At 48.3% G+C, this 22,654-nt stretch overlaps 1 protein-coding gene across 1 annotated transcript in view; it reads left to right on the plus strand.

Annotated features, from left to right (window-relative positions):
- Nucleotides 1-22,654, plus strand: part of PLA2G4A (phospholipase A2 group IVA) — a 2,090,704-nt gene that overhangs the window by 1,319,861 nt on the left and 748,189 nt on the right. The window contains exon 12 of the mRNA XM_069641387.1: nucleotides 15,452-15,589. Coding sequence (XP_069497488.1) covers nucleotides 15,452-15,589 — 138 coding nt within the window. The remainder of the gene's footprint in view (nucleotides 1-15,451; nucleotides 15,590-22,654) is intronic.

Here is a 22,654-nt window from a genome sequence, read left to right on the forward strand (position 1 = left end):
TCTCTCATAGGCGTTTGACACCCAACCTATTGTGTTTAAAAATAAAGGTGTCTCGCTTTAATTTTAGCTTTATGTTACGCTCACCTGATTCCCACGGGGACGTCAATCTGGACTGGCCTGGTGCCACGTAGAGCCGAGATGACTGACTGGACAGACCCACTTAACTTCGTTTGTCGGCTCGTATGAATATCTTTCTGATGGTTTGGAAAGATGAGCTCTCCATCCTGCATCGAGCGCAGGGGCGCGTAGACGACCAGTTACTTCACTGGCGTGGAGGAATTGGTGAGTTCCAGTATTGATTCTAGAATCCAATAGTTTGTAAGATTTCAAATGTCTGATCTTCACTCTTTCCGATTCCTTGTAGGTTGCCGGTTTAACCACCACGAAGAGTCCAAATGGCAGTTGGTGAGTGTCAGGTAAGTCTATAGTGGTTTTCCCCTTAGGGGCCGGGGTACGGCGATGATGCAGAGTTAACTGCGCCGACCCGAGATGAGGTGAGTACCCCCTGCAGTAAATCAGGTAAGTCTTTGGGGGGTAGCTTTTAATGTCCAGTGGTTTCCCCTTAGGGGCCGGGATGCGGCGGTGATGCAGAGTTAACTGCGCCGAGATGAGGTGAGTACCCCCCTGTAGTAATCTGGTAAGTCTTTGGGGGTAGCTTGTATTGCCCTTTTGCATTCCCTTGCTCACCTGGCTTTTCTTGTCCCCTTAGATATCGGAGAGCGGTTTGGAAATGCAGAGTTCGCGATGGAGTGAGGAAAAGCTGCACTGGATGGTGAGTGCAGCGCGGCGCTGCGAGGTGCGTGACGGTGCGCGTGCGATGACTCCTTCAAGATAGACGGCGCGATGGATCAAGAATTCAGGTAAGGTTTCAAGTTTAAACCTCTTCTCCTTTCTTTTCGTTTCCAGGTGGTCCAGGACTGAAGCGAGCGTGGCTGAAGACTGGAAGCTGCTGGAGGCACGGTGAGCGTTACGCTGCTGAATGCAGAATAACGCGAAGCACGTGCGGCTGTCCGGGCATGGTTTAAATAGCCATGGAAGAAGTCCCAGGTAAGTATTCTTCCACAGCCCCCACCCGAGTAGAAAGTAGTCCCTTAGGTAAAATAGTCCCTCCTAAGCCCCATTTGGCTTGTGGCTTCGTGCAGCATGGTCTGCACCAGGTAAGTATGCAGCATGGTCTGCATTAGGTAGGTTCTCTGTAATGAGCCTGGCGCCATAGGCGCCAGGACTGCACCCAAACAGCCCCTAACTGGGGTTTTTGGGCATGCTCCAAATGGCATGATGCCTGCTTCCGGGGTTGCTGGGCCTGGTCTGGCTTCCCGGGGGCAGGCATCATGACACTTTGTTAGCTACTTTTGTCTTGTGTTATGTTGAGCCTTCACACATCAACCTAAATGAAGAGATCCTTCAACTCTGTTTACTGGAAAATGGATGCGAGACTGAGATGAGCATTCGTAGTTATTCACAACTTTATGCATTCTGCTTTAGAACAGTCCCAAACAGTGAATTCTCAATTAAGCCAGACTATTGCATGTTTGAGAATCCTTAAGACAGTTGATTTGGAGCAGGTTCTCGCACACCCCTGCATGACGGGTTTGGGGCACATCTGGTTGCCATTGCATACTTAATTGTCATTTTACTTGGTGTTTGCTTTTAATTAAGCGCTTCTGCGCAGGCCCCACTTGCCAGCCCAGCCCTGGCCACTCCACCCCCGGCCCCCACTGTGATGAGCCCTACCTTCCTTTAACTCTACCTCCCAGGGCAGTGCTCTGCCCGTGCAGCCCTGTGGCGAAGGGCCCAAGACAAAGGCCGGCCCCTGAAGTAGCGGCTCCAGTCGGTGTCTGCAGGTGTCAGCAGGGGAAGCCAGGGGCCTCCTACTTACTCTCTCATAAGACTAACCACTGCACACGCCTTCCTGCGGCTCTTCCAGTTAATAATCGCACCCTCTGCCTAACTTTCCATGACCTTCAGGCACAAGACTAATCCATAGAGCCATACTACAGCCATCTAACAGTGGCTGCATAGTTCATCTCACCACACCAGCAATTGCGACAAACGCAGCACCCTGAAATAACCAATGACCGGTAAGCTGCCGTCAACCAGCATCAACAAATAAGGTAGGAACAATCTATTCTGTCTACAACATACATTGACTCCACCATACATACCTCTTGTACCATACTGCATTGTGAAGCTTAGGCCTCTCTCCCACTATACAGGACCACTCCAAGTGTGCCCCCCTGTATTTTGAAAGTGCTCTGAAACTGTTCAAACTGCATTTGAACTGCATCTGATATAGCAATTAAATCTTAGGCCTCTCCCCACTATACAGCACCCTTGTAAGTGTGCTACCCTATATTTGAGACTACATTGAAACTACATTTGAACTACTTTGAACCTCCTTTGAAACTTGGGCCTCTCTCCCACTATACAGGACTCTCGAGTCTCAGCGTGCTCCCCTGTAATATATTGCACCCTGAAACCTAGACCTCTTCACCTCAACACAAGGCCCTCTGGTCCAATCTCCCTCTTGTATCAACGTGCACTGTGAAGAGACTACTCTAGGTTTTCACACCTCCTTCTCATAACTTAAACTTGCCACATTATGAGGCCGGAGCCTCTCCCGCTATCCAGGTACTCCAGCCTAGGTGTTTCAATTGCTGCCGCTGTCTCCCAGTCTAGGTTTAATTGCTGCCAGCCACTTAGAACCTTGAACCTTCCTCTCGATATCTAGACGTCAATTTTTGGCCTTAATTACCTCCATTCTCTTTCAAACCTAAACCTCCCCTCCACCCAGGCATCTCCTTCCCGATACTCGACAACCCCTACCATCTGCAAAGCCAAACCCTCTCCTATAGATTAAGGTCCCACTCTTGATCACAACCTGCCTTGCAGAACCAAATCTACCCTCTGCTGTCCAAGGATCAGAATCAAACCATTCAATCAGCTTTGGAACCCGCCAAACCTACATCTCTTCGGACTTCTGATACCCCACTCCCAAGAATACAATCTCATTGTAAACCACCTGTAAAATTTCTGAATCTCCTGTCCCGTAGTCGTCTAGGTATTATCAGTAGCTGGTACTACTGAATCCTAGGAATCTGACACCCGGGACCTGACACCCGGGACCTCCAGGAAGCACTGAAGCCTGTAACTAGTACCATAATCCCCTCCACAGTTACCTGCACCCTCCGCCAATCCATATGCCCACCCCTAACGTATAATACCCCAGGACAGCCCTCGTTTTAATAGGAACATCATATCCAACTGACAGAACAAAGACAAGCCCTCAAACCTCCAGGCAGAATTACTTAACAGGATTGGAAACAACTGACAGAACAAAAGTCCCACTGACCTCAATACCCAACTGACAGGAAAGACACACCCTCGGAAACTATCAGACGGAACAATTGAAGATTAAAATCTACACTAGCCTGGTGCGAGGAACCACAATTGGATTCTGCCCCTAAAAACCTAACGCCTGAGGAGGCTACAGCACATCATGGCCGAAACCTACGAATCCGAGGAAGACCTAGCGATATTGTCACTTGACGCCATCAAGGCCTTCGACTCCATCTATTGGGAGTGGCTTGTGGAGGTCTTGAGGAATTTTGGTTTTGGTAAGGGATTCATTAGATGGATCCAGGTACTCTACAATTCTCCAACGGCCAGGGTCAAGACGGGCAGAACAGTCTCGGAATCCTGGGAAATACAGAGGGGTACGAGACAGGGATGCCCACTCTCGCCCATGCTGTATATACTGGGTCTAGAACCGTTTGCCATATACTTCCGGCAACAGTTCTTCGATGCTGGCATTAAGGTGGGCAATGTCTATAATATAATATTATATGCAGATGATGTCCTTCTCTACCTAAGGAACCCCGAGGTCAATGCACCGACGGCACTAGAGGTACTTGATAACTTTGCGAAATACTCTGGAATACAGTTTAGCAGACACAAATCCTCTGCACTCCCTCTAGCCAGATTGCGAGACATTCCAGCAAACGATCTCCTGCCCATAGGGATAAAGTGGCAACTAGACAAGTTCCAGTTCCTAGGAATCAATGTGGGCCACACTCCGCAGCTCACACATGAGCACAACACTGAAGTTGCAGTCACCAACCTCCGGCGATCTATAAAATTCTGGTCCAAACTCCCACTAGCGATGGTGGGAAGAGCGGCGATTGCCAAAATGATAATTCTCCCCCGATTCCTGTACTTCTTTGTGAACATTTCCCACTATGTTCCGCCGCACTTCTTCAAGAAACTAGAGGCTATCATCGGGGACTTTCTGTGGGGCCCCCACAGGCACAGACTGTCACTGGCCACGTTAACTCTGCCACATAAAGAGGGAGGAATAAAACTCCCAGACCTCCAGCTCTACTACCTGGCCGCCCAGCTCAGCCATATCACGAAGTGGTTGTCAGATGAACCATCAGCCGAATTAGGGCTACTGAAACAATATCATATCAACCTAATCCCCAAAGAAACTCTATGGTACCCTCTCCGGCAACCCTTGGATATCCCCCTAATCGTTGAGCTCGGCAGGAAGATATGGGCCAGGACCTGCTACATAAGGAAGGTGAAACACCCGTACTCTCCTGACAACCCTATAATGGTTGATGTGTGCAAAACGAAGGCAGAGCTCTCCATAGCTAGGAGATGGGAAGAAGCTGGCATATACACGTGGGGGGACTTGTTCGGAGAAGAGGGATTCAGGGAATTTGAGTCGCTACAGGACAATGAAGGACTATCCATGGGCCAATTCCTCTGGTACCGCAGGCTCAAACAGACCGCCAAGAAGCAGTGGAACAGCTGGCCAGAGGAACCCAACCCGGATCCGCTGCTGCAGGAACTGCATGACCTCTCGGATGGATGGAGACCAATCTCCAGGCTTTACAACAAGCTCATCGATGAACCTAATCCCAAAGGAATGGCACTGAAGGCGAGATGGGAAGCAGATCTTGAAACACCACTCACCGATAAGGAATGGGAGAGAGCATTAATATACCCCAAGAAAGTGTTGAGAAACTCCAGATTTGGTCAAGTACAACTGAACGTTTTTTTCCGGACATACATGACTCCTCAAAGGATTGCTTCATTCAACGAGAATGTCTCACCGGTGTGCCCATGGTGCGGGAACAACAAGGCGGATATGATCCACATTTTCTGGACCTGTACTAGGGCAATGTCACTCTGGTCCAAAGCTAAACAGTCTTGCAAGGACGCTGGAATGGAAAGATAAGACTGGACACCCGGAGAATGTCTACTAGGAACCTACCCCAGACCAAGTAAACTCAAACATATTGTGAAGTTGATGGACATTTCATGTATATTAGTTAAAAGAACCATAGCAATGGCCTGGAAGACACCTGCAGGTCCCAGGCACGAACGGTGGTTAAACGAAATGGCGAGATGGACGGCTGCCGAAACCAGAGCCTGGCAGGAAGGAACCATAACCAGTGGGGACGTCGCAAGTGGCACTCTGGACTCCTGGAAGGCCCTCCTGAGAGACATGCACTTCAACGCAGACCATAAGCCTCCCTGAGAACCCATAACGCTTCGTAGTACTGATCTCTTGCACCATCACAGAGTCGATGCCCCCTGAAACTGTTTCCCCTCACTTCCCGAATAACCAGTATTTCGTTTTTCACACGCCATCCCGGATTCTAAGCGTATCACCACACGAAGACTGAATGTTGTTGTTCTTTCTTTTTTGTTTTAGTTCGTAAGTTTGTATTGCTTTAATTTTGTCCCAAAACCAATAAAATACTTAAAAAAAATAAACCTAACGCCTAGAATGACTCCTCCCAACTAAGACCAAAATGACCCGACACAGAATTGGATGCAAGGAGAAAAGGAACACGGCACAAGCAACACGGATACACAAGCGCAAGCGGCCCAGCAGAAGACGCCTTCAATACAGAACACACCCTGTAAAGCAATACTATCAACAGAACAAACTTCACTGGAAAAAAATCCTTAAACCTTACACCGTACCTCACACCAACCAAAGAACCTAGATACTCCAACGGCACCAACATTACCAGAGGGGATAAATAAAACACAAGAACGGAACAAAAGGAGAGGACCAGAGAAAAGAATGGGATGTCGCCAACCCCCTTATTCCCTACATCACAAGAACAGATGTGCACTATCGATACCCACACCAAATGACAAGAGATGAAGATACAATAGAAGTCAGCGACCCAATTATCAACCTCACAGACCAATTCAACGACAAAGCCGTCTTCACAGAACCTCTACCGCTCGGAGGCAACAAAAATGCACCCGACTGAACACCCACAAACTAAAACCGGGAACAAAAAATAAACCAAATGACACCAAAAAGATCCACTGCAACCTAATCAATGCTAGATCAATGTCCAGACCCCACCGAAATCTATGACCTCCTAAGTGACGGAGGCATCGACATCCTTTTCGTAACCGAAACATGGCTAGATGACAACTACAAGATCACCCTCAATAACTGCTGCCCGATAACTTCAAGTAAACAGGAAAACCAAAAGTGGTTCCACAAGGAACACCTGGAGATTAAAGCGGAAGACCCTTTAAACATCAACAAATGTGAATCCATACTGATATACAGACCACCAACGCACTGTGCGGCCTTCATAGACAACTTCATAGAAGCAATCACCAACATAGCCATTGAGCGTAACCAACTGATTATCCTCGGAGACTTCAACATCTGGTTTGATGAAGAAACCACAAACTCACAAAAATCGCTTACCGGTCAACTAACAATGGAACTACATTGGCTGGTTAAAGGAGCAACCCACACGGCAGGACATACACTAGACACAATCTTCAACAACAGAAAGCTAATTACCACAGCACCACTGATTCATATCCTCTGGAGCGACCACCTCATCATCCCATTCGTAATCACATTGCCCTCCCCAATTACCAAGAAACAAGAAAAACTACCAACCATCATGAAAAGAAACTGGAGAACCATAAAAAACTCCAATTTAACAGAACAACTGGAGATCACCAAACCACAAACGACAACCCTGGGCAAAGCTGACCCAGACACTAAAATAGATATACTTCACAAATGGATAATTTTCGAGATCGCAAAAGAAAAACCTTTCAATCCATCCCACAAAAGAGCAACGGCAAAATGGTTCACCCCACTACTAGGCGCCATGAAAACTAGAATTGGAGGATCAATAAAGACTGCGGAAAAAAATTCTAACTTCAACAACATACCCGTTCCTACAAAAAGGAAATACAAAAGGCAAAAAGGAAATATTACGACAACAGAATCCTCAAAGCACCAAACACCAAAAAAGAACTGTTTAAAATCATAAACTAAATATAAAACCCACCCGGCTGCAACAAGACTCCAATAGCATCAAACAAATTATGCAATGAACTTGCAGACCACTTCAAAAATAAAATCATGACCCTCTAACAGACCATACAAAACAGACCATGCAATCACAACACTGAAGACACCCACCGATGCAAGGAACACCAGAACAAACTCCTAAATAAAAGCAACAACTCTGGCTCCCCTGCGGATCCCTGCCCACCTGACATCTCCAAATCAATCCTCGCACAAGGAACACCAATGGAATACTACAGAAACGTCCTCAACCAGCATACATCAAACCACTCCTGAAGGACACAACAGGAAACGTAGAGGACCTCTCAAACTACAGACCCATCTCCAACATCCCCTACCCAGCTAAACTCCTTGAAACACACATATACAGAACAACCCAAGACTTCATAGAAGAACATCACCTATTAAACCAGGCACAAGTAGGCTTCAGACCGATGAGAGGAACAGAAACAGCACTTATTTCAATCTGGGATGATCTAAAGGCGAATGCATTCTCAAACAACAGCACTGCTCTGATACTTCTAGACCTCTCTGTAGCCTTTGACACAGTTAACTATGACATCCTCATCACTAGACTGGAAGAATTCGGAATCAACGACAACAAATTACTTTGGGTCGGATCCTTCCTAATGAATAGAACAGAAACAATATGGATGAAACCTTACAAATCAAGCCCTCGAGAATCATCACGTGGAGTCCAACAAGGATCATCCTTCTCCCCACTACTATTCAGCATCTACCTGCCACAGTTATTTAAAATCATCGAAAGACATGGCTTCACCTGCTACAACTACGCTGACGACACACAAATAATCTACAAAACAGACTTGGAAGAAGACAATGCAACACTAGAGTACTGCCTTTGTGAAATATACAACTGGATGAACTTAAACTACCTCAAACTCAACCCAGGCAAAACAGAAATAATGATCATCACAAAAAGCGTAAAAGACAACCTCTACATCCCATGGCCAACTGAACTTTTTGAAACCCCAGCCCCATCATTAACTGTAAAAAAAACCTGGGAGTGCTGATGGACAACGAACTCACTCTAGAACCACAAGTAATCACCCTAATCAAGAAATCCTTCACTCTCCTGCGATGGGTTAAAAGGATCCTACCATTCCTCTCATTCACCAACAAAACTGCCATCATCGCCCTCATCATGTCCAGTTAGACTATGCCAGCAGCCTATGCCTAGGCCTTCCAGAACAACTCCTAAATAAACTACAACGCATAAAAATGTGGCGGCCAGACTGCTCCTTAAACTACCTCGAAGAGAACACATCACACCAGCGCTGAAAACGTTAAACTGGCTACCCATCAAACAGCGGATCAAGTTCAAATCAATGTGCATAACCCACAGAGCAATCCACAACCAAGGTGCAGAGTTAATCAGAAGAAAACTAAACGTACATCACACTGCAAGGCCACTCAGATCCAGCAGCAACATCCGTTTGGAACCCAAATCATACAACAAGAGAAAACTCGAGGATCCTCTTTTTCTCACCTCGTCCCAAAAACCTGGAATGAGCTACCAAAGAACATACGGAACACAAGAGATCCCCTACAATTCAGGAAACTCCTCAAATCATGGCTCTTCACCACATAACCAGAAAGTATGCCCATAAGGACATACACAGAGGAACTAGGCCGAGGGAAGAGCCTACCCTGACTCCCCTTATTAAAATAAGGATATATGGACATGTAATATCTCCACTTATCTATTCAAAACAAACCTCACCAATCATAACAAAAAGACCCACAGATCAATCGGAAGGGAGAGCAAGGTATTATCCAGCAGTGGCACCTGGCAACCCTTGAGGGCACAGGCAGCAATGGCCCATAAACAGTAATGCATAGAAAAGAACGGGGATAGATCTTAAATCTCCACTACCTAAACAGGATTATGAACCCCTCCCCCCCTCGGTGTACCAAGCTCAATAATTTAGCTGGAGGCCAACCTCATCCCCCCGGCCCTGATACTAGACAGTCAGGGAAGAGAAGTTATACCACCCAATGGACTACCGGCAGCAAATGGATAGAAAGAAGCTGGTTAATGATAATAAAACGCCACTATCGATCTAGGGACAATGCTCACCGAAGCAGGGGTACTATGCCAATAAATCTGCTAATCCAGCCACAGTATCTCCATAAAAGCTAGACAAACAAGTAAACCTAGAGAGTAAACATACCAACACAATATGACTACCTGATACCTAAACTAAACTACAGGGATTATGAGACCTACAGCCCACTAACCAAAACCTCTAATTTCTGCTTACTTAATTTATACAAAACCCACACAACCACCTCTCTCACAGCAAACCACACAGACTTCACTGCAACAACAAACAACCAAATATAGATCGCAACAACAGCATGCGAGGACATCGCTTCGATCCTAATTGCACACCCAAGCTCAGCGCACGGTGAAAACTGAACTGAAGCTGCTAACAGTACACCACCTCTCACTTTCCTACGCCCTCTTCACCCACTAACCCACCCCATCCACCTTTTGTTTACAGATCCGCCTGAGCGCCTGGAGACCAACTCTTTTGGTGACAAAAGAGACCAACTCTTTTGGTAATACCTTTAACATTGTAGTAGACTGCATCTGAAATGCCTAATTAAATAGGATTCATTCCTATGAATAACTAGTTCCTATAACCTGAAATAATTTACTAGCATTTAGCTAGCTGGGCGACCATGGGTGTAGATATTCTTTTGTTGATCAGTTGAAATCCTGAGAGATGCACATAGACAAAGAGGTTCCATCCTTAATAAGTTGCAATTGAGTTTGCTCAAAGCTACATACAAAAACCTTAGTTAAAACTTTTCCATCATATTTATACAAACTATTGAAGGAAATATTCAACCTTTTCAAAAAGATGTTCAGTTATTCCACCACTAGTGACCATTTTAGGCCACCATTTTTGCAGGCAACCTTTGTGAATGTTTGATAACATATACAGGAAAGATGCAACTGGATATTCAACACAGAGGAAAGCAGATTCCTACAGAAACTCATTATGCACGTGATTGAGCAGTTTGTGCAAAGCTTTACTAGAGTCCTTGAAAGGGTTGGCAGTTAAAATTTGTTAAAGTATTGAGCGCTAAACTAAATCTAAATCTGTGAAATGCTGCCTCCTTTGTCTGCCTTCTTAGTTGTGATTTTACAGTTTGGCTGGAGACTAAAGAGCATTCAATTGTTTAAGTCAAATTTAAAGGATGATGTTGGTATCTGACCAACACCATCCTCATAGACTCGCACAGTTTTTAGAGCCTTGATAAAATCTGCCCCAAGTCAAAAACATATTTCGGCTATAACGGCAAAACAAATAATAGTATCAAGCCTAGCCATGGTGAACTTGCAAGATTCATATTTTTACGTTCTCATTCATCCCAGTCACTGACCGTTTCTTAATTTTGCAAGCACAAGCAACCACTGGCAGTTTAGGGTATTTACAAAGTGCCTAGTTCCAGTTGTAGCCTTCCTATGTCGCTAAGGGCTGTGGCTAGGTGACTGGCTGGTGCTGATGCCAACGTATCATCAGGCAATGGAGCATTTCCAAAACAACCACCCGGAAAACACAATGCCTAGGCATCTCCTTAAATGAGGAATAGTCAGCATTTCAAACGTCACTAAACGCAACATTCCTAGGTGCACAAATAGACTCTTCAATACCCAGAGTTTGACTGTCGGAGTACAAGCAACTATCGTTCCACAACAAGGTCATGCACTTCCTCAGGATGAAGTCCTATATAGCCAGAATATACAGATCACTTCCAGGAGTAATACTGTCCTGTATTGAGTTGTTCCACACTGCCGCTTATGAATGCAACTCGTATATTCAGTTCCAGTGCTGCAAGAGTCAGGGTCTGGGATGGCAAGACTGCCCTAGACTGCACCTTCTTTTCAGCTCCCCAATGGTTGTTAAACCACCCTCGGACTTGCTTGTCATGAAAACGCACCAACCGTTAGTCGAGACAGATGATTCCTTTATGGGATGGGGTGAATATCCAGGACCATGAACAGTGAAAGAGAGCTGGACATTGTGACAAATCAAGGGTATTCATCCCTTCTCCCTAGGGGAAGCCACCCCTTTGAGGCTAGGGATGTGAGCATGCTGGGCAAGACCCTCTCTAGGGGTTTGGGCAAGTTGGACCTCAATGGGAGTTACTCCCCTTTAGGGGTCAAAACCTTCCATTCCGATGAGGAATTCCCTAGACTCAATAACCTAGCTGCGTATATGGGACTACCTGCAATGAAGATCAGTCTGTCATTATGTTTGCCGTCAGGCAATGTGAAAACAAAACAGCGATACCAAGAAGTCAAGATATCTCTTTAAAAAGATACATATGTATATCTGGGAGGAGTAGCACTTGTGAGGAGAGACATTATGGTACACAGGGGGAAGCCCCTTATGTGATTATGCCTTGGAGAGGCGGAGCAGAACAAAGTCGCAGAGCCTGTGACTTTTGGAAAGTGAGGAACGTCCGAGTGAGATGCTGGAGAACTGACAAATCCTGCAATGGGGGAACCGTTGCCCGAACGGAGACCGAAGACATGTGCAAGGTGGTGGAGTGAACACGGCTGCTTCGTGTTGGGTGAGACGCCCGACACTGAGACTACTGTAGAAGGGAGTACTGCCAGCTACCTGCAGCCGCATCTGTAGACGGCACCCCAAGTTAGAGGAGCCCAGAGCGCTATGCCGGCGAAGCCAGGCACAGAGAAAAGAGAGCGAGAAGACCAATGCGTGCTGAGCCCTGCGAGGTTCCCCTGCATCGGAAGTGGTACCGGGGACAGGCAGGGGGCCACAGCGGCAGACTATTGGGAGGAGAGAAAACTCTGAAAGTCAAACATTAAATGAGCAGAATGGGGGATAGCTGAAATCAATTCAGAAAGTGATGAACAACGCTGTTTGGGAAATAGATAAAAAGTGTAAGCGAATACCCTGAGAGGAAGGGAGAAGCCCCCAGGTACTGAGGCTTGAAGAGAGGTGAGAGCTCACCTCAAATAACTGTAAAAAGTACTATGAAATCAGACTCATGGTAACTGAATCATAAGAGAGAATCCAATACCAAAACAAAAACCCAGATGAGGGCGACTCAGTATGTGGACAAGGTCATACAAAACCTAGTGGTGTTGAACCCTCAAGAATATAGGAGACATACAAGTAAAGACCCGAGTGTGAGAAACAGTTTCAAGGAAAATTGTCATAAAGCTGGAATTAAGGAGAATGTGAGGCCCACAAGTATATGCTGAGAGCTACATGAGCCCATGAAGGAAATGTCAAGAGGCTATAAGGGAAGTTAAAATAAAGAATGCTATATACTAAACATACATTTGTGGATCAATGACCACAATAGATAAGACACGGCCTTAAAGAGGAAGCCACTGGGAAAAATGCACGAAGAGAGACGACCAGGAGAAGAGACATTCTTTTGGCTCATTTTGAGTTATTCTTATTAGTGGTAGGGTCAGGTAGAGTTAGGTTTTGGATTGAGGACAAATTATACTTTTTTTCCTCCCTGGCGACAGACGAGCAGCTTTAGTTAATTTAGGCATTTGTCTTATATTTTCATTAAAGAAAGGTAACCTTTCCTCTGTGTCTGACTCCTCCTTCCGATCCGCCACAACATGCATCAACATCTTGGGTTTGTTTGCAGTGTGTCTAGCACGCAAAAGCATCCTCCCTGGAGCAACAGTGAAGGTACAGATGGATAATACCAAATACACATTATAATTAAAAAGCTGGGTAGCTTTTACTTCTGGGAACTGTCCCAGGAATTCCAAGCTCTGGGTGAGCCGGTGATCTGCCACAAGATCATCATTTGGGCGAAACACTTGGCACGAACAGCCAGCAACCTGGGAGATGCTCCCAGCAGGGACACCTTCTCAACCCACAAGTGGAAGATTGATCAGATGTAGCTGGAATGGATCTTCAGCCTGTCTATAACCCCACCTCAAGTGCCAGCAGTTTTCACAGGGTATCGGGGAAGAGCTCTTATCTATTTTATGGAACAATGTCTTTCTATATACCTTCCCATCACTACTTAATGCCCAAGGTGCTGGCTGGCCTCCGCGTATCCAGTAATACTAATGGCCCCTATTTTGTCCACACAATCCTGGTACCCGTATCTTCACCTCTCCCAAAAGAAATTGATATGCCTATGACCACACTCCAAACAACTGATAACCACTGATAAGGGAGACAGGCCACCTTTATATCCGTGAATCGGCACCTCTGTGCCTAGTGGCATGCTACCTGAGCAGGGTAGGTATGGGCACATATACATCCTGTGTAGGCACAGAGACGTTCTGGTGGCTGCAAGGGCACATTTTACAAGACTCCTAACCCCAAACATGGATGATATTCTGCACGTGTGTCTGCCTAAAGGTGTCTGTCCTTTATGCATCAAGCCTCACTATCTCTTTCCGTATGTCTTACTCTTAGCAGAATCCGGTATTCGACAATCCTCTCTCAAAGTAAAAGTTGTATTGCCAACTGTGAGAATATCAAACACTTTCTGAATTTTTCAGCAAATCTCCCACAGACCTATCCACCAGTACCTAAACCATATCCTAGTGGGAAGCCAAACGTCTTTTCCAAACTACTGTATATTTCCTAAAAGGCAGCGTTTCTCATAGTGATAACTCAGTGTGTTGGTGACATTCAAGCTGTGTCAGTTAAGGCCCCATACATCACTTTCCACACTTCTAGTGTTTTTCTTCAGACACGTTATTCTCCCAAGGTTGTGTTAGAATTCCATGTGAATTAGTCTGTTGCACTTCAAACCTTTTCCAAAGAATGCACTCTGCAAGTTGAAGAAGCACTCCACACACTGGATGTCAAGATTTTTGCAAAACATCATTCCCACAGCTAACCTTAGGAAAGCATATCTGCTTTTTGTGACCTTGGGCTCTCCATCGATGGGCAAAGCCCTGTCCAACCAAGGGCTCTCTTGATGGATAACGTCATTCATTGTTTTGCCATGCCGCTGCTGAAAGGCATGCGCCACCTGCAACTCATTCTACTGGGGATAGAGCAGTGACGGGTGCATTCCATGTCGGTGTCCCCCTCCAGGACATTTGCAGGGTGACAAGCTTGATCATTCCATGCATGTTATATCATCGTACGATTGTACATTAGATGTGATTTGTGTCCTTCCTCTATCATCTTTCTTGCTAGCCTCGTTCCCCATCCCTGTTTGGGAGTGGATAGCTTGGCAATCTGAGCATGTGAATCTAAGATCCAATGCTGGAGAAAAAAAAAACTTTTGTAGATTCTTATTCAGCCCACCAGCTTCCTGGTGAGGATTTGAGTTAAGCAGTAGCTTTTGAACTATAACTGTTCAACATGACTACATTATGAAAATTGGAAGATTAAAGTTGCCCATGCTGGAGAACCACTCTTACAGGTAAATAACATGGTTTTGTCTTGCTTCCCCAATGGGCGGTCCAATCCTGGGTCCCCGGGGGTACGTACTTGTGCCTCTCAAGGAATCTTCCATGCATCCTTCTAGGATCCTTCACTTCTCCCATCTGGGCACTTTCTTCGCTTGCTTTCGCCCTTGCTTTTTATAATACATGTATTACCACAAACACCCCTTTCTTTCTCACGTAGTGAAGTAGCCTGGCAGATGTACCACTTTGGTTGCCTTAAAATATCATAACACGGCTGTTTTAATTCTTTATTAGCAAGCATGGTGTGGAAGTGCAAACTGTGGTTCAGCTTCCACTTTTTTTGCTTTTATTGGCTACAGCTATAATCCAGGCAACAATTCTCTAAATTCACTGGAGAAAGATTTGCTCTTTATTATAATGTGAATGAGTTTGTAATCTCACAGAACAGTGACTTGTTTTCAATGCTTGCAGGCAAGTTGACTCTATTGGTAAGAGGTGTGCATTGTTTATGTACAATACTGTACTCTTAGAGAAGATGAAAGCACCATGAATAATAATACAAGTAAAGAAAAGTAGCAAGTAGGCTATTGAGGAATTGTTGAAATACTATAGTGCTATTTTTCTGATGAGATGTGCATTTGTTATCACAATGTTTTTATATTTTGCAGACTGGGTGGAGTTCAGCCCGTATGAGATTGGCATGGCAAAATATGGCACGTTCATGCCACCTGATCTCTTTGGAAGCAAGTTCTTTATGGGTACGGTGGTGAAAAAATATGAAGAAAATCCACTGCACTTCCTCATGGGTGAGTATTTAGGTGTCAAAGGACACAATAAATTGCATATGCATATGTTGCATTTTTGCACACTAAATGTTCTTAGGGTGAAACAGCACAGGAATGCCATGTTTTTAATGGCATTAATACCATTCCTCTTTTGATTTCGAGGCATGTAGGTTGGCGTATACTTAGCATGATTTGTATTTTTAAACCTTAAAGGGCCACTCTTCTGAAAGCGTGGCGTGAATTGTTCTGCGCTGCTACAGAGCTTCGTTCCCTCTTTTTTCAACAACCTTTGCTCTTTTCTGTTAAACCTGAGGAACCATTGCATTTAGTTAATGAGAGGTCGTTCAAGGTGTTTACTACACAATGTGGTCCTGGTCCTCTTTCCTACATCTGACATTGCACCAACCTCTGAGCTGTGCTCTAAGGTGGCACTACAAGGACATAAAGATATACACCTCCCCTTTTAGCGGGAGGTTACCATCAAAAATTTGGGACGAACACTGGAATTAGTTGTCTAGTGACCTTTGGCATGCTAAGTGCAACTTGACCCTCAAATTACTTTTCTCTTTCTATTTTATTAAATGCTGAAAGGGGCCTGGGGGAATCCACACCTCTACACAGTTAATGTGTGATGTATTGGCTTTTCAGTCTCTTCACACTCCTAGCAAACTTTCTGGTCGATGCTGTCTTATCACATTTATTCTTACATTAAGCACTCTCAAATTCATATTTCATAAAACCTCACACCACCCCTCAGAAGGATATGCATGTGTAGTTTTACAAATGTACAGCCATGCCCCCTCTTCTGCTCCTCTGTGCATGCCAATTTAATTTCCTTTGTGTTTTAAATTCTGTTTGAGATTTTTGGTATTGTCTTTTTTTAAAAACCTTTTTCTTTTGGGAACAGAATTAAACATTGTATCACCACTCAAACAATGTGTCACATTAAGCTCATGTACAAGTTATTTCCCCTATTTTCTAAGTTAACAATAACCTCAACAAGTTATAATAATCTTCCCAGGACCAAAGGGAGGTCCAGCTCAACAGTGAGCTGGAGGCAACACTAACTGAAGAGAAAAAAGAAAGAAAACACTAATTCTCTAGCATGGGTTCTGGCATAGATTCACATGCTCATGAATATTCCCCGTCGTCAGGCTGGGAATCCTCGGTAAAGAAAAAATCAGATTCAGTTTCATTTCTGAACTGTCGTTCTCCTAATGACCAATCACTGGTCTCTGGGCCATACTGCCCCCAGCCAATGACTAACCTCTACCTAAGCCCTTCCTCTGGCAGCCATCTTTTTTTACCGCACGTTCAAGTGTTGGGAGTCCTCGTGCTATAGCTCTCGAGCTTTTACTGTGTTTTGCGATTTTTCAAAAAGATTAATCTAATTTTTCGGTCAATCGAGCCTCAAGCTCCACCGTTTCTACTTCCGATCAACGGGCACCCGTTTCGGAATGTTCTCCTCCCCTCAAGGGAGAAGTTTTGTTGAGTTTCACTTCTTGGAGGATTCCAGAAGATCTTTGAGGCCTACCCCGTGTGAAGATGGCCCAGGACAAAGGAAACATGACGCCCGGATCCAAGCTGTTCAGGAGCTGCCCTGGATGGGGATTGCAGAATGTCTTCAAGGAGGATGAGCATTCCAGATGTCTCTACTGCCTTCACGAAGACAAAACGCACGTGGAGGAGGACTGTGCGTTTTGCAAGAACATGTCGGAACGGACCATGAGTGATCGGGGTGTCCGGCTCACCAACTGGCTGGAAGGGAAGAGCCCAGCGGTAGGTGAGAAGAAAAGATCCGAGCGGTCTTCTAAGACCTTTGAGGGCGCTCCGGCGACAGGGGCCCAACATAAGGCAAAGCACCGCGAGTCCGCGGGCACCGGGAGCGCCGATTGGTCGGGCTCCTCGGCTGCCAGGCAGGGTGCACTTTTACCGACGCCATCAACCACGAGCCAACGCTCTGGCTCGGGGAAGAGGAAATCGGAGAACCCGGGTAAGCTTCGGGAGAAGCCCCGGTTGATCCCGACAGACAGCCGAGGGGGAGCGGAGCGGTGACCCTCCCCCCCAAGGTGAAGGCCTCAAGCGCGCCCAAAGTCGTGAAGGCCCTGATTCACCCGGCTAAAGCCTCTATTGAGGGAGTCGCAGTGGCCCTGGCAAAGCCTGTGGAGGCTACCCCAGTGGAGGCGACCTCGGGGCCCAGAGTTTCCCTGCCACCGCTGAGGGAATCCTCTTTTCAGCCCATCGATAAGACCCCCGTGAAAGCCCTGGTGGAAAAAGAGGGGGGCGTGGGGGCGGTGGCCATCACTGACACTGATACAGCCTCTGAGGACGAGCTGGCTGGAGTCGTGACGATCCTGAACAAGAAGTTTGAGGAAGTCCGGTCCCACGGGAGGGATCCGGACGAGGAAAGCGACAGTGGCATCGACGAGGAGCCTGTGGAGGCGGAAGATTCCACTCCCCGGCCGTCGCAGCCGGTACCTGGGCCACAAGACAAATAGGGAGCGATCTTGATGGCGATCCAGTCCTTGTGTACGGAGATAAGGACAAGGTTGCCCTTACCACCAACGGATGATCCAGCGGAGCCTGGGCCATCGGGAAGCCCTCCAAGTAAGAAGAGAGTTCATCCCCTCCGCCCAGCCAGCCTCCACGGCCTTCTCAACCTTCATCGCCCTCTCCTGATCCGAGGGATGACACAGGAACGGAGACAACCATGACGGGGACGGATGACGTCGGTGGTGACGACTGGATGGGCCTTCCATCGCCACCTCCTCGGGCCTGATGAAATTGGCTCCTTCCACGCCATGATCGCCAGGGCATCCGAGCTCTTCCAGCTCTGCCCCGAGGAACAGAAGAAGGAAGGTTGCCTTTATCAACGGCGTGAGGCCAAGAGGAAGACGGTCCTCTAGATTCCCTTACTCGACGTAATCTGGGACGAGGGGTGTCGCTCCAGAAGAACCCGTCCACGACCCCCGCCAGGAGACACTGGTACGAGAAGAAGTACTGGGTCCCGGATTCCGCCCCCATGTGCCTTAGGGCGCAGCTGACCCCGGATTCGGTCATCTCCGCGGTGGCCAAGAAGAAAGCGGTGGGGGTGATGGCTTCAACTTCGACCTCCCCGCCGGACGTCGAGGGGGAAGAAACTGAACGCCATGGGACGATGGGTCATCTCGGCGGCGACGACGATTAAAGCGGCCAACGCCCTTGCGATTGTGGCCCGCTACGACAGAGAGCTGTGGTTTAAGATCGCTCCCCTCCCGGATGACAAGAGGGCTGAGGCCCTGGAGATCCTACAGGAAGGTGAGGTGGCATTGGACCACGCCATATTGGTGGCCACGGACATTGCTAACACTGGTTTTCGCCAGATGGGCAACAGCGTTTTCCTTTGCCGGCGTGGTTGGCTCAAGGCAACCGATTTACACCAGGACGTGCAGACCAGGATCCTGGACATGCCCTTCAACAGGAACAATCTGGCAAGACTGTGGACGAGTCTCTGCAGGCCATCAAGGCCGACACGGAGACGGCTCGGGCCTTGGGGGTTCTGCAGCAACAACGGCTGCCCTTTCGGAACTCCAGAGGTAAGCAAGGTGCCTCCAAAGGATTCGGCGGCGGCCCCTCGTCGTACCGCCAGGCGGCCCGCTCCTCGTTGCAGGAGGCCTACAGAGGACGCGGCAAGTCAGGAGGATCTCGTCGTCGAGGAGGCCAAGGCGGCAAGGCCACTGCCAAGCAGGACTGAACCAGCCGTTGCATCTGGTCTCCACCTGAGCACCCCGGTGGGAGGCAGGCTGGCGAACTTCGTCAGCATGTGGGAGTCCGTCTCCACCGACCGATGGGTGCTGTATGCCCTGGCCCGCGGACACACTCTCGTTTCTAAAGAAGTGCCCCTGAGTTCCACCCGTGGCCAGGAAGGAAAACCATGTCCCTCAACTGCTGCTGGAAGTAAGGGCGATGCTGAAGAAAGGAGCCATCAAGCTCGTCCCAAAGAGGCTCCGGGGCTCCGGAGTGTACTTGCGATACTTCCTCGTAAAAAGGAAGACCGGCGGCTGGCGACCTATCCTGGACCTTCATTGTCTAAACAAGTACATCAAGTCCCAGATGTTCTGCATGGTCACCCTCCAGCACGTGCTGGGGCAGCTGGAGGAAGGCGACTTCCTATCGTCGCTGAACTTGGAGGATGCCTACTTTCACATCCCCATTCTAAAAGGACATCGAAAGTTATTATCAGATCAAGGCCCTTCCCTTCGGATTGAAGTCTGCCCCCAGTGTATTCACCAAGTGCCTAGCACCAGTGGCGGCGTGGCTGTGCCTGCTGGGGATCCACGTCTACCCCTACCTGGACGATTGGCTCATCCGAGAAAAGACAAGAGAACTCGCCGTCGGGCACACTGCGAAGACCGTCCAACTGCTCACGGAGCTGGGATTCTCGATCAATTTCGCGAAATCGTCGCAAGTCGCCATGCTCCTGGGAGCCAGGCTCGACACAGAGGCGCGATTGGCCTCTCCGCCGGAGGAAAGAACGAAGGCCATCCTGGGCAAGGTGCAACGGCTGTCGACCATGGACGTGGCCAGGGTGAGGTCCATCAAGTCCCTGCTCGGCATGATGTCCTTGTGCATCTAAGTCGTGCGCCTGTGCAGGTTGCGGATGCCTCCACTACAAGAGTTCCTCGACACCCGTTGGATGCAGGCGAGGGGCAGCTTCGAAGACAGGATCTCGCTTAACAAGACCCTCCACCAAGCGATGCGCGTGGGTGCCCCACCACGGGATCTGGCGGCGGGTATGGACTTCCAGACCCCGGCACATCAGGAGACGGTGATGACGGACACCTCACTGGAGGGATGGGGGCGCACACCGGAGATCTCCACGCAAGAGGCATCTGGCTCCTGGAGGAGAGGTCACTACACATCAATGTCCTGGAGCTCCGAGCCGTGTTCTGGGCCCTCAGGTCGTTCCTCCTGTCCCTCAAGGGCAAGGTGGTAAGGCTCCTCATTGACAAAACCACTACGATGTTCTACATCCGGAAGCAGGGAGGCACCAGATCCCCAGCCCTATCCAAGGAAGCCCAGGAACTGTGGCACTGGGCCATCGCCCAAGGGATGTTTCTGATACCCTTCCATCTGGCAGGAATAAAGAAAACCATTGCCGACTCACTCAGCAGGGAGCTGAGCTCGTGCCACAAGTGGGAACTGCGTCAGGATCAAGTGGATCTACTTTTCCAACGATGGGGCAATCCCCAGATCGACCTATTCACGATGGCGGAGAACACCAAGTGCCGGAGGTTCGCCAGCAGGTTTCACCAGCCGGGGAGCATGGGCGATGCCTTCTCATTCCCCTGGGACGGCATGTTCCTGTATGCGTTCCCACTGTTGCCGTTGCTGCTGCGACTCATCAACTAACTCAGATGATCCTCGTTGCACCGGCGTGGCCAAGGCAGATCTGGTTCCTGGACCTTCTGGACATGTTGACGCCCCCCCCCGTCAAACTGCCGACGGACGCGGACCTCCTCGCCAGAGAAGGAGGCGCCATCCTCCACCACGACCCAGGGTCGCTGAACTTGCAGGCCTGGCTCCTGCAGCGCTAGAGTTTGAAGGGTACGATATCCCGGTGGACTGCAAGGTCAGGACGTCCTCAACTCTCAAGTGCTATGGACACAAATGGAAGAGGTTCTCTGTCTGGTGCCGGTCACAGAAGATTAACCCTCTGCGGATTGCGGCCCTATAAGTGCTGCCGTAACTACGGTCTCTGGCCAATGCGGGGCTAGCTCATGCCTCCATCAAGATACATCTGGCGGCGATTTCCCGCTACACCAGGACGCCGGGGCGATCATCTCTGTAGTCTCATGGCCTGGTGAAGGAGTTTATGAACGGACTGTTCTGATCATTCCCGCAGGTGAAGGCTCCGGCCCCGGTATGGGTGCTCAAGTGGTGCTGGGCAGGCTCATGGGGCCGCCATTCGAGCCTCTGCATTCTATATTTCTATCGTGGAAGACAGCGTTTCTTGTGGCCATCACCTCCTTACGACTAGTGTGAGAGATCCAGGCCCTCTCCTGCACACCACCCTACCTGACATTCTACGAGACGAGGGTGGTGCTGAGGACGCACCCCTCCTTCATGCCCAAGGTGCAGTCGGACTTCCATCTCAACGAGCCCTTGGTGTTACCTGTTTTCTTCCCGCCGCCTTAGTCACCGGCCGAGAGGACTTTGCACTCGCTGGATGTGGCTTGAGCGCTGAAGTTCTATGTGGACCTCACGAAGAGTTTTCGGAAGACATCACAGCTGTTTGTGAACTTTGGGACTTCGAACCAAGGGAAGGCCCTCTCGAAGGCTTCCATTTCCAGATGGCTCTCCGGCTGCATCATGCACTGTCACCGGTTGGCAAACAGACAGTTGCCCGGCCGTCCGAGAGCCCATTCGACCAGAGCGATCGCTGCTACCACAGCGTTCTTGTCTGGTGTGCCCCTGCTGGACATGTGGAGGTCGACGCACACCTTCACGAGATTCTACTGTGTTGACCGGGATTCCAGGGAGGAGTCCAGAGTCAGCCAGGCAGTGCTGCGCAACCTGTTCGCCTGAGGGCGGGCCTGGTAGGGGGTAAGAGATGCTTAATGTTGAGTTGTATGTAAATGCTTAATTTTGAGCCTTGCCACCTCCCGTGGTTGTGCATGTGTGTACTGCTATGTATTCTTGTATTCATGAGCACGTGAATCAATGCCAGACCCCATGCTGGAGAAGGAACAACTTACTTACCTGTAACTGTTGTTCTCCAGCATGGGTGTGGCATAGATTCACATATGTACCCTCCCTCCTACCCCTCTGCAGCTCTTCTCTGGGTCCTACTGCCACTTTACGTGCTACCAAATCTGAAGATGGCTGCAAGAGGAGGGGCCTAGGTAGAGGGCAGTCATTGGCTGGGGGCAGTATGACCCAGAGACCAGTGATTGGTTATTAGTAGATAGACAGTTCAGAAACTAAACTGAAACTGATTATTTTATTTACCGAGGATTCCCAGCCTGACGGGGAATATTCATGAGCATGTGAATCCATGCCAGACCCATGCTGGAAAACAGTTACATCTAAGTAACTTGTTCCTTA

The sequence above is a fragment of the Ambystoma mexicanum genome, chromosome 1q (genome assembly GCF_040938575.1).
Source record: "Ambystoma mexicanum isolate Mex_15411 chromosome 1q, UKY_AmexF1_1, whole genome shotgun sequence".
NCBI classification, from domain to species: domain Eukaryota; kingdom Metazoa; phylum Chordata; class Amphibia; order Caudata; family Ambystomatidae; genus Ambystoma; species Ambystoma mexicanum.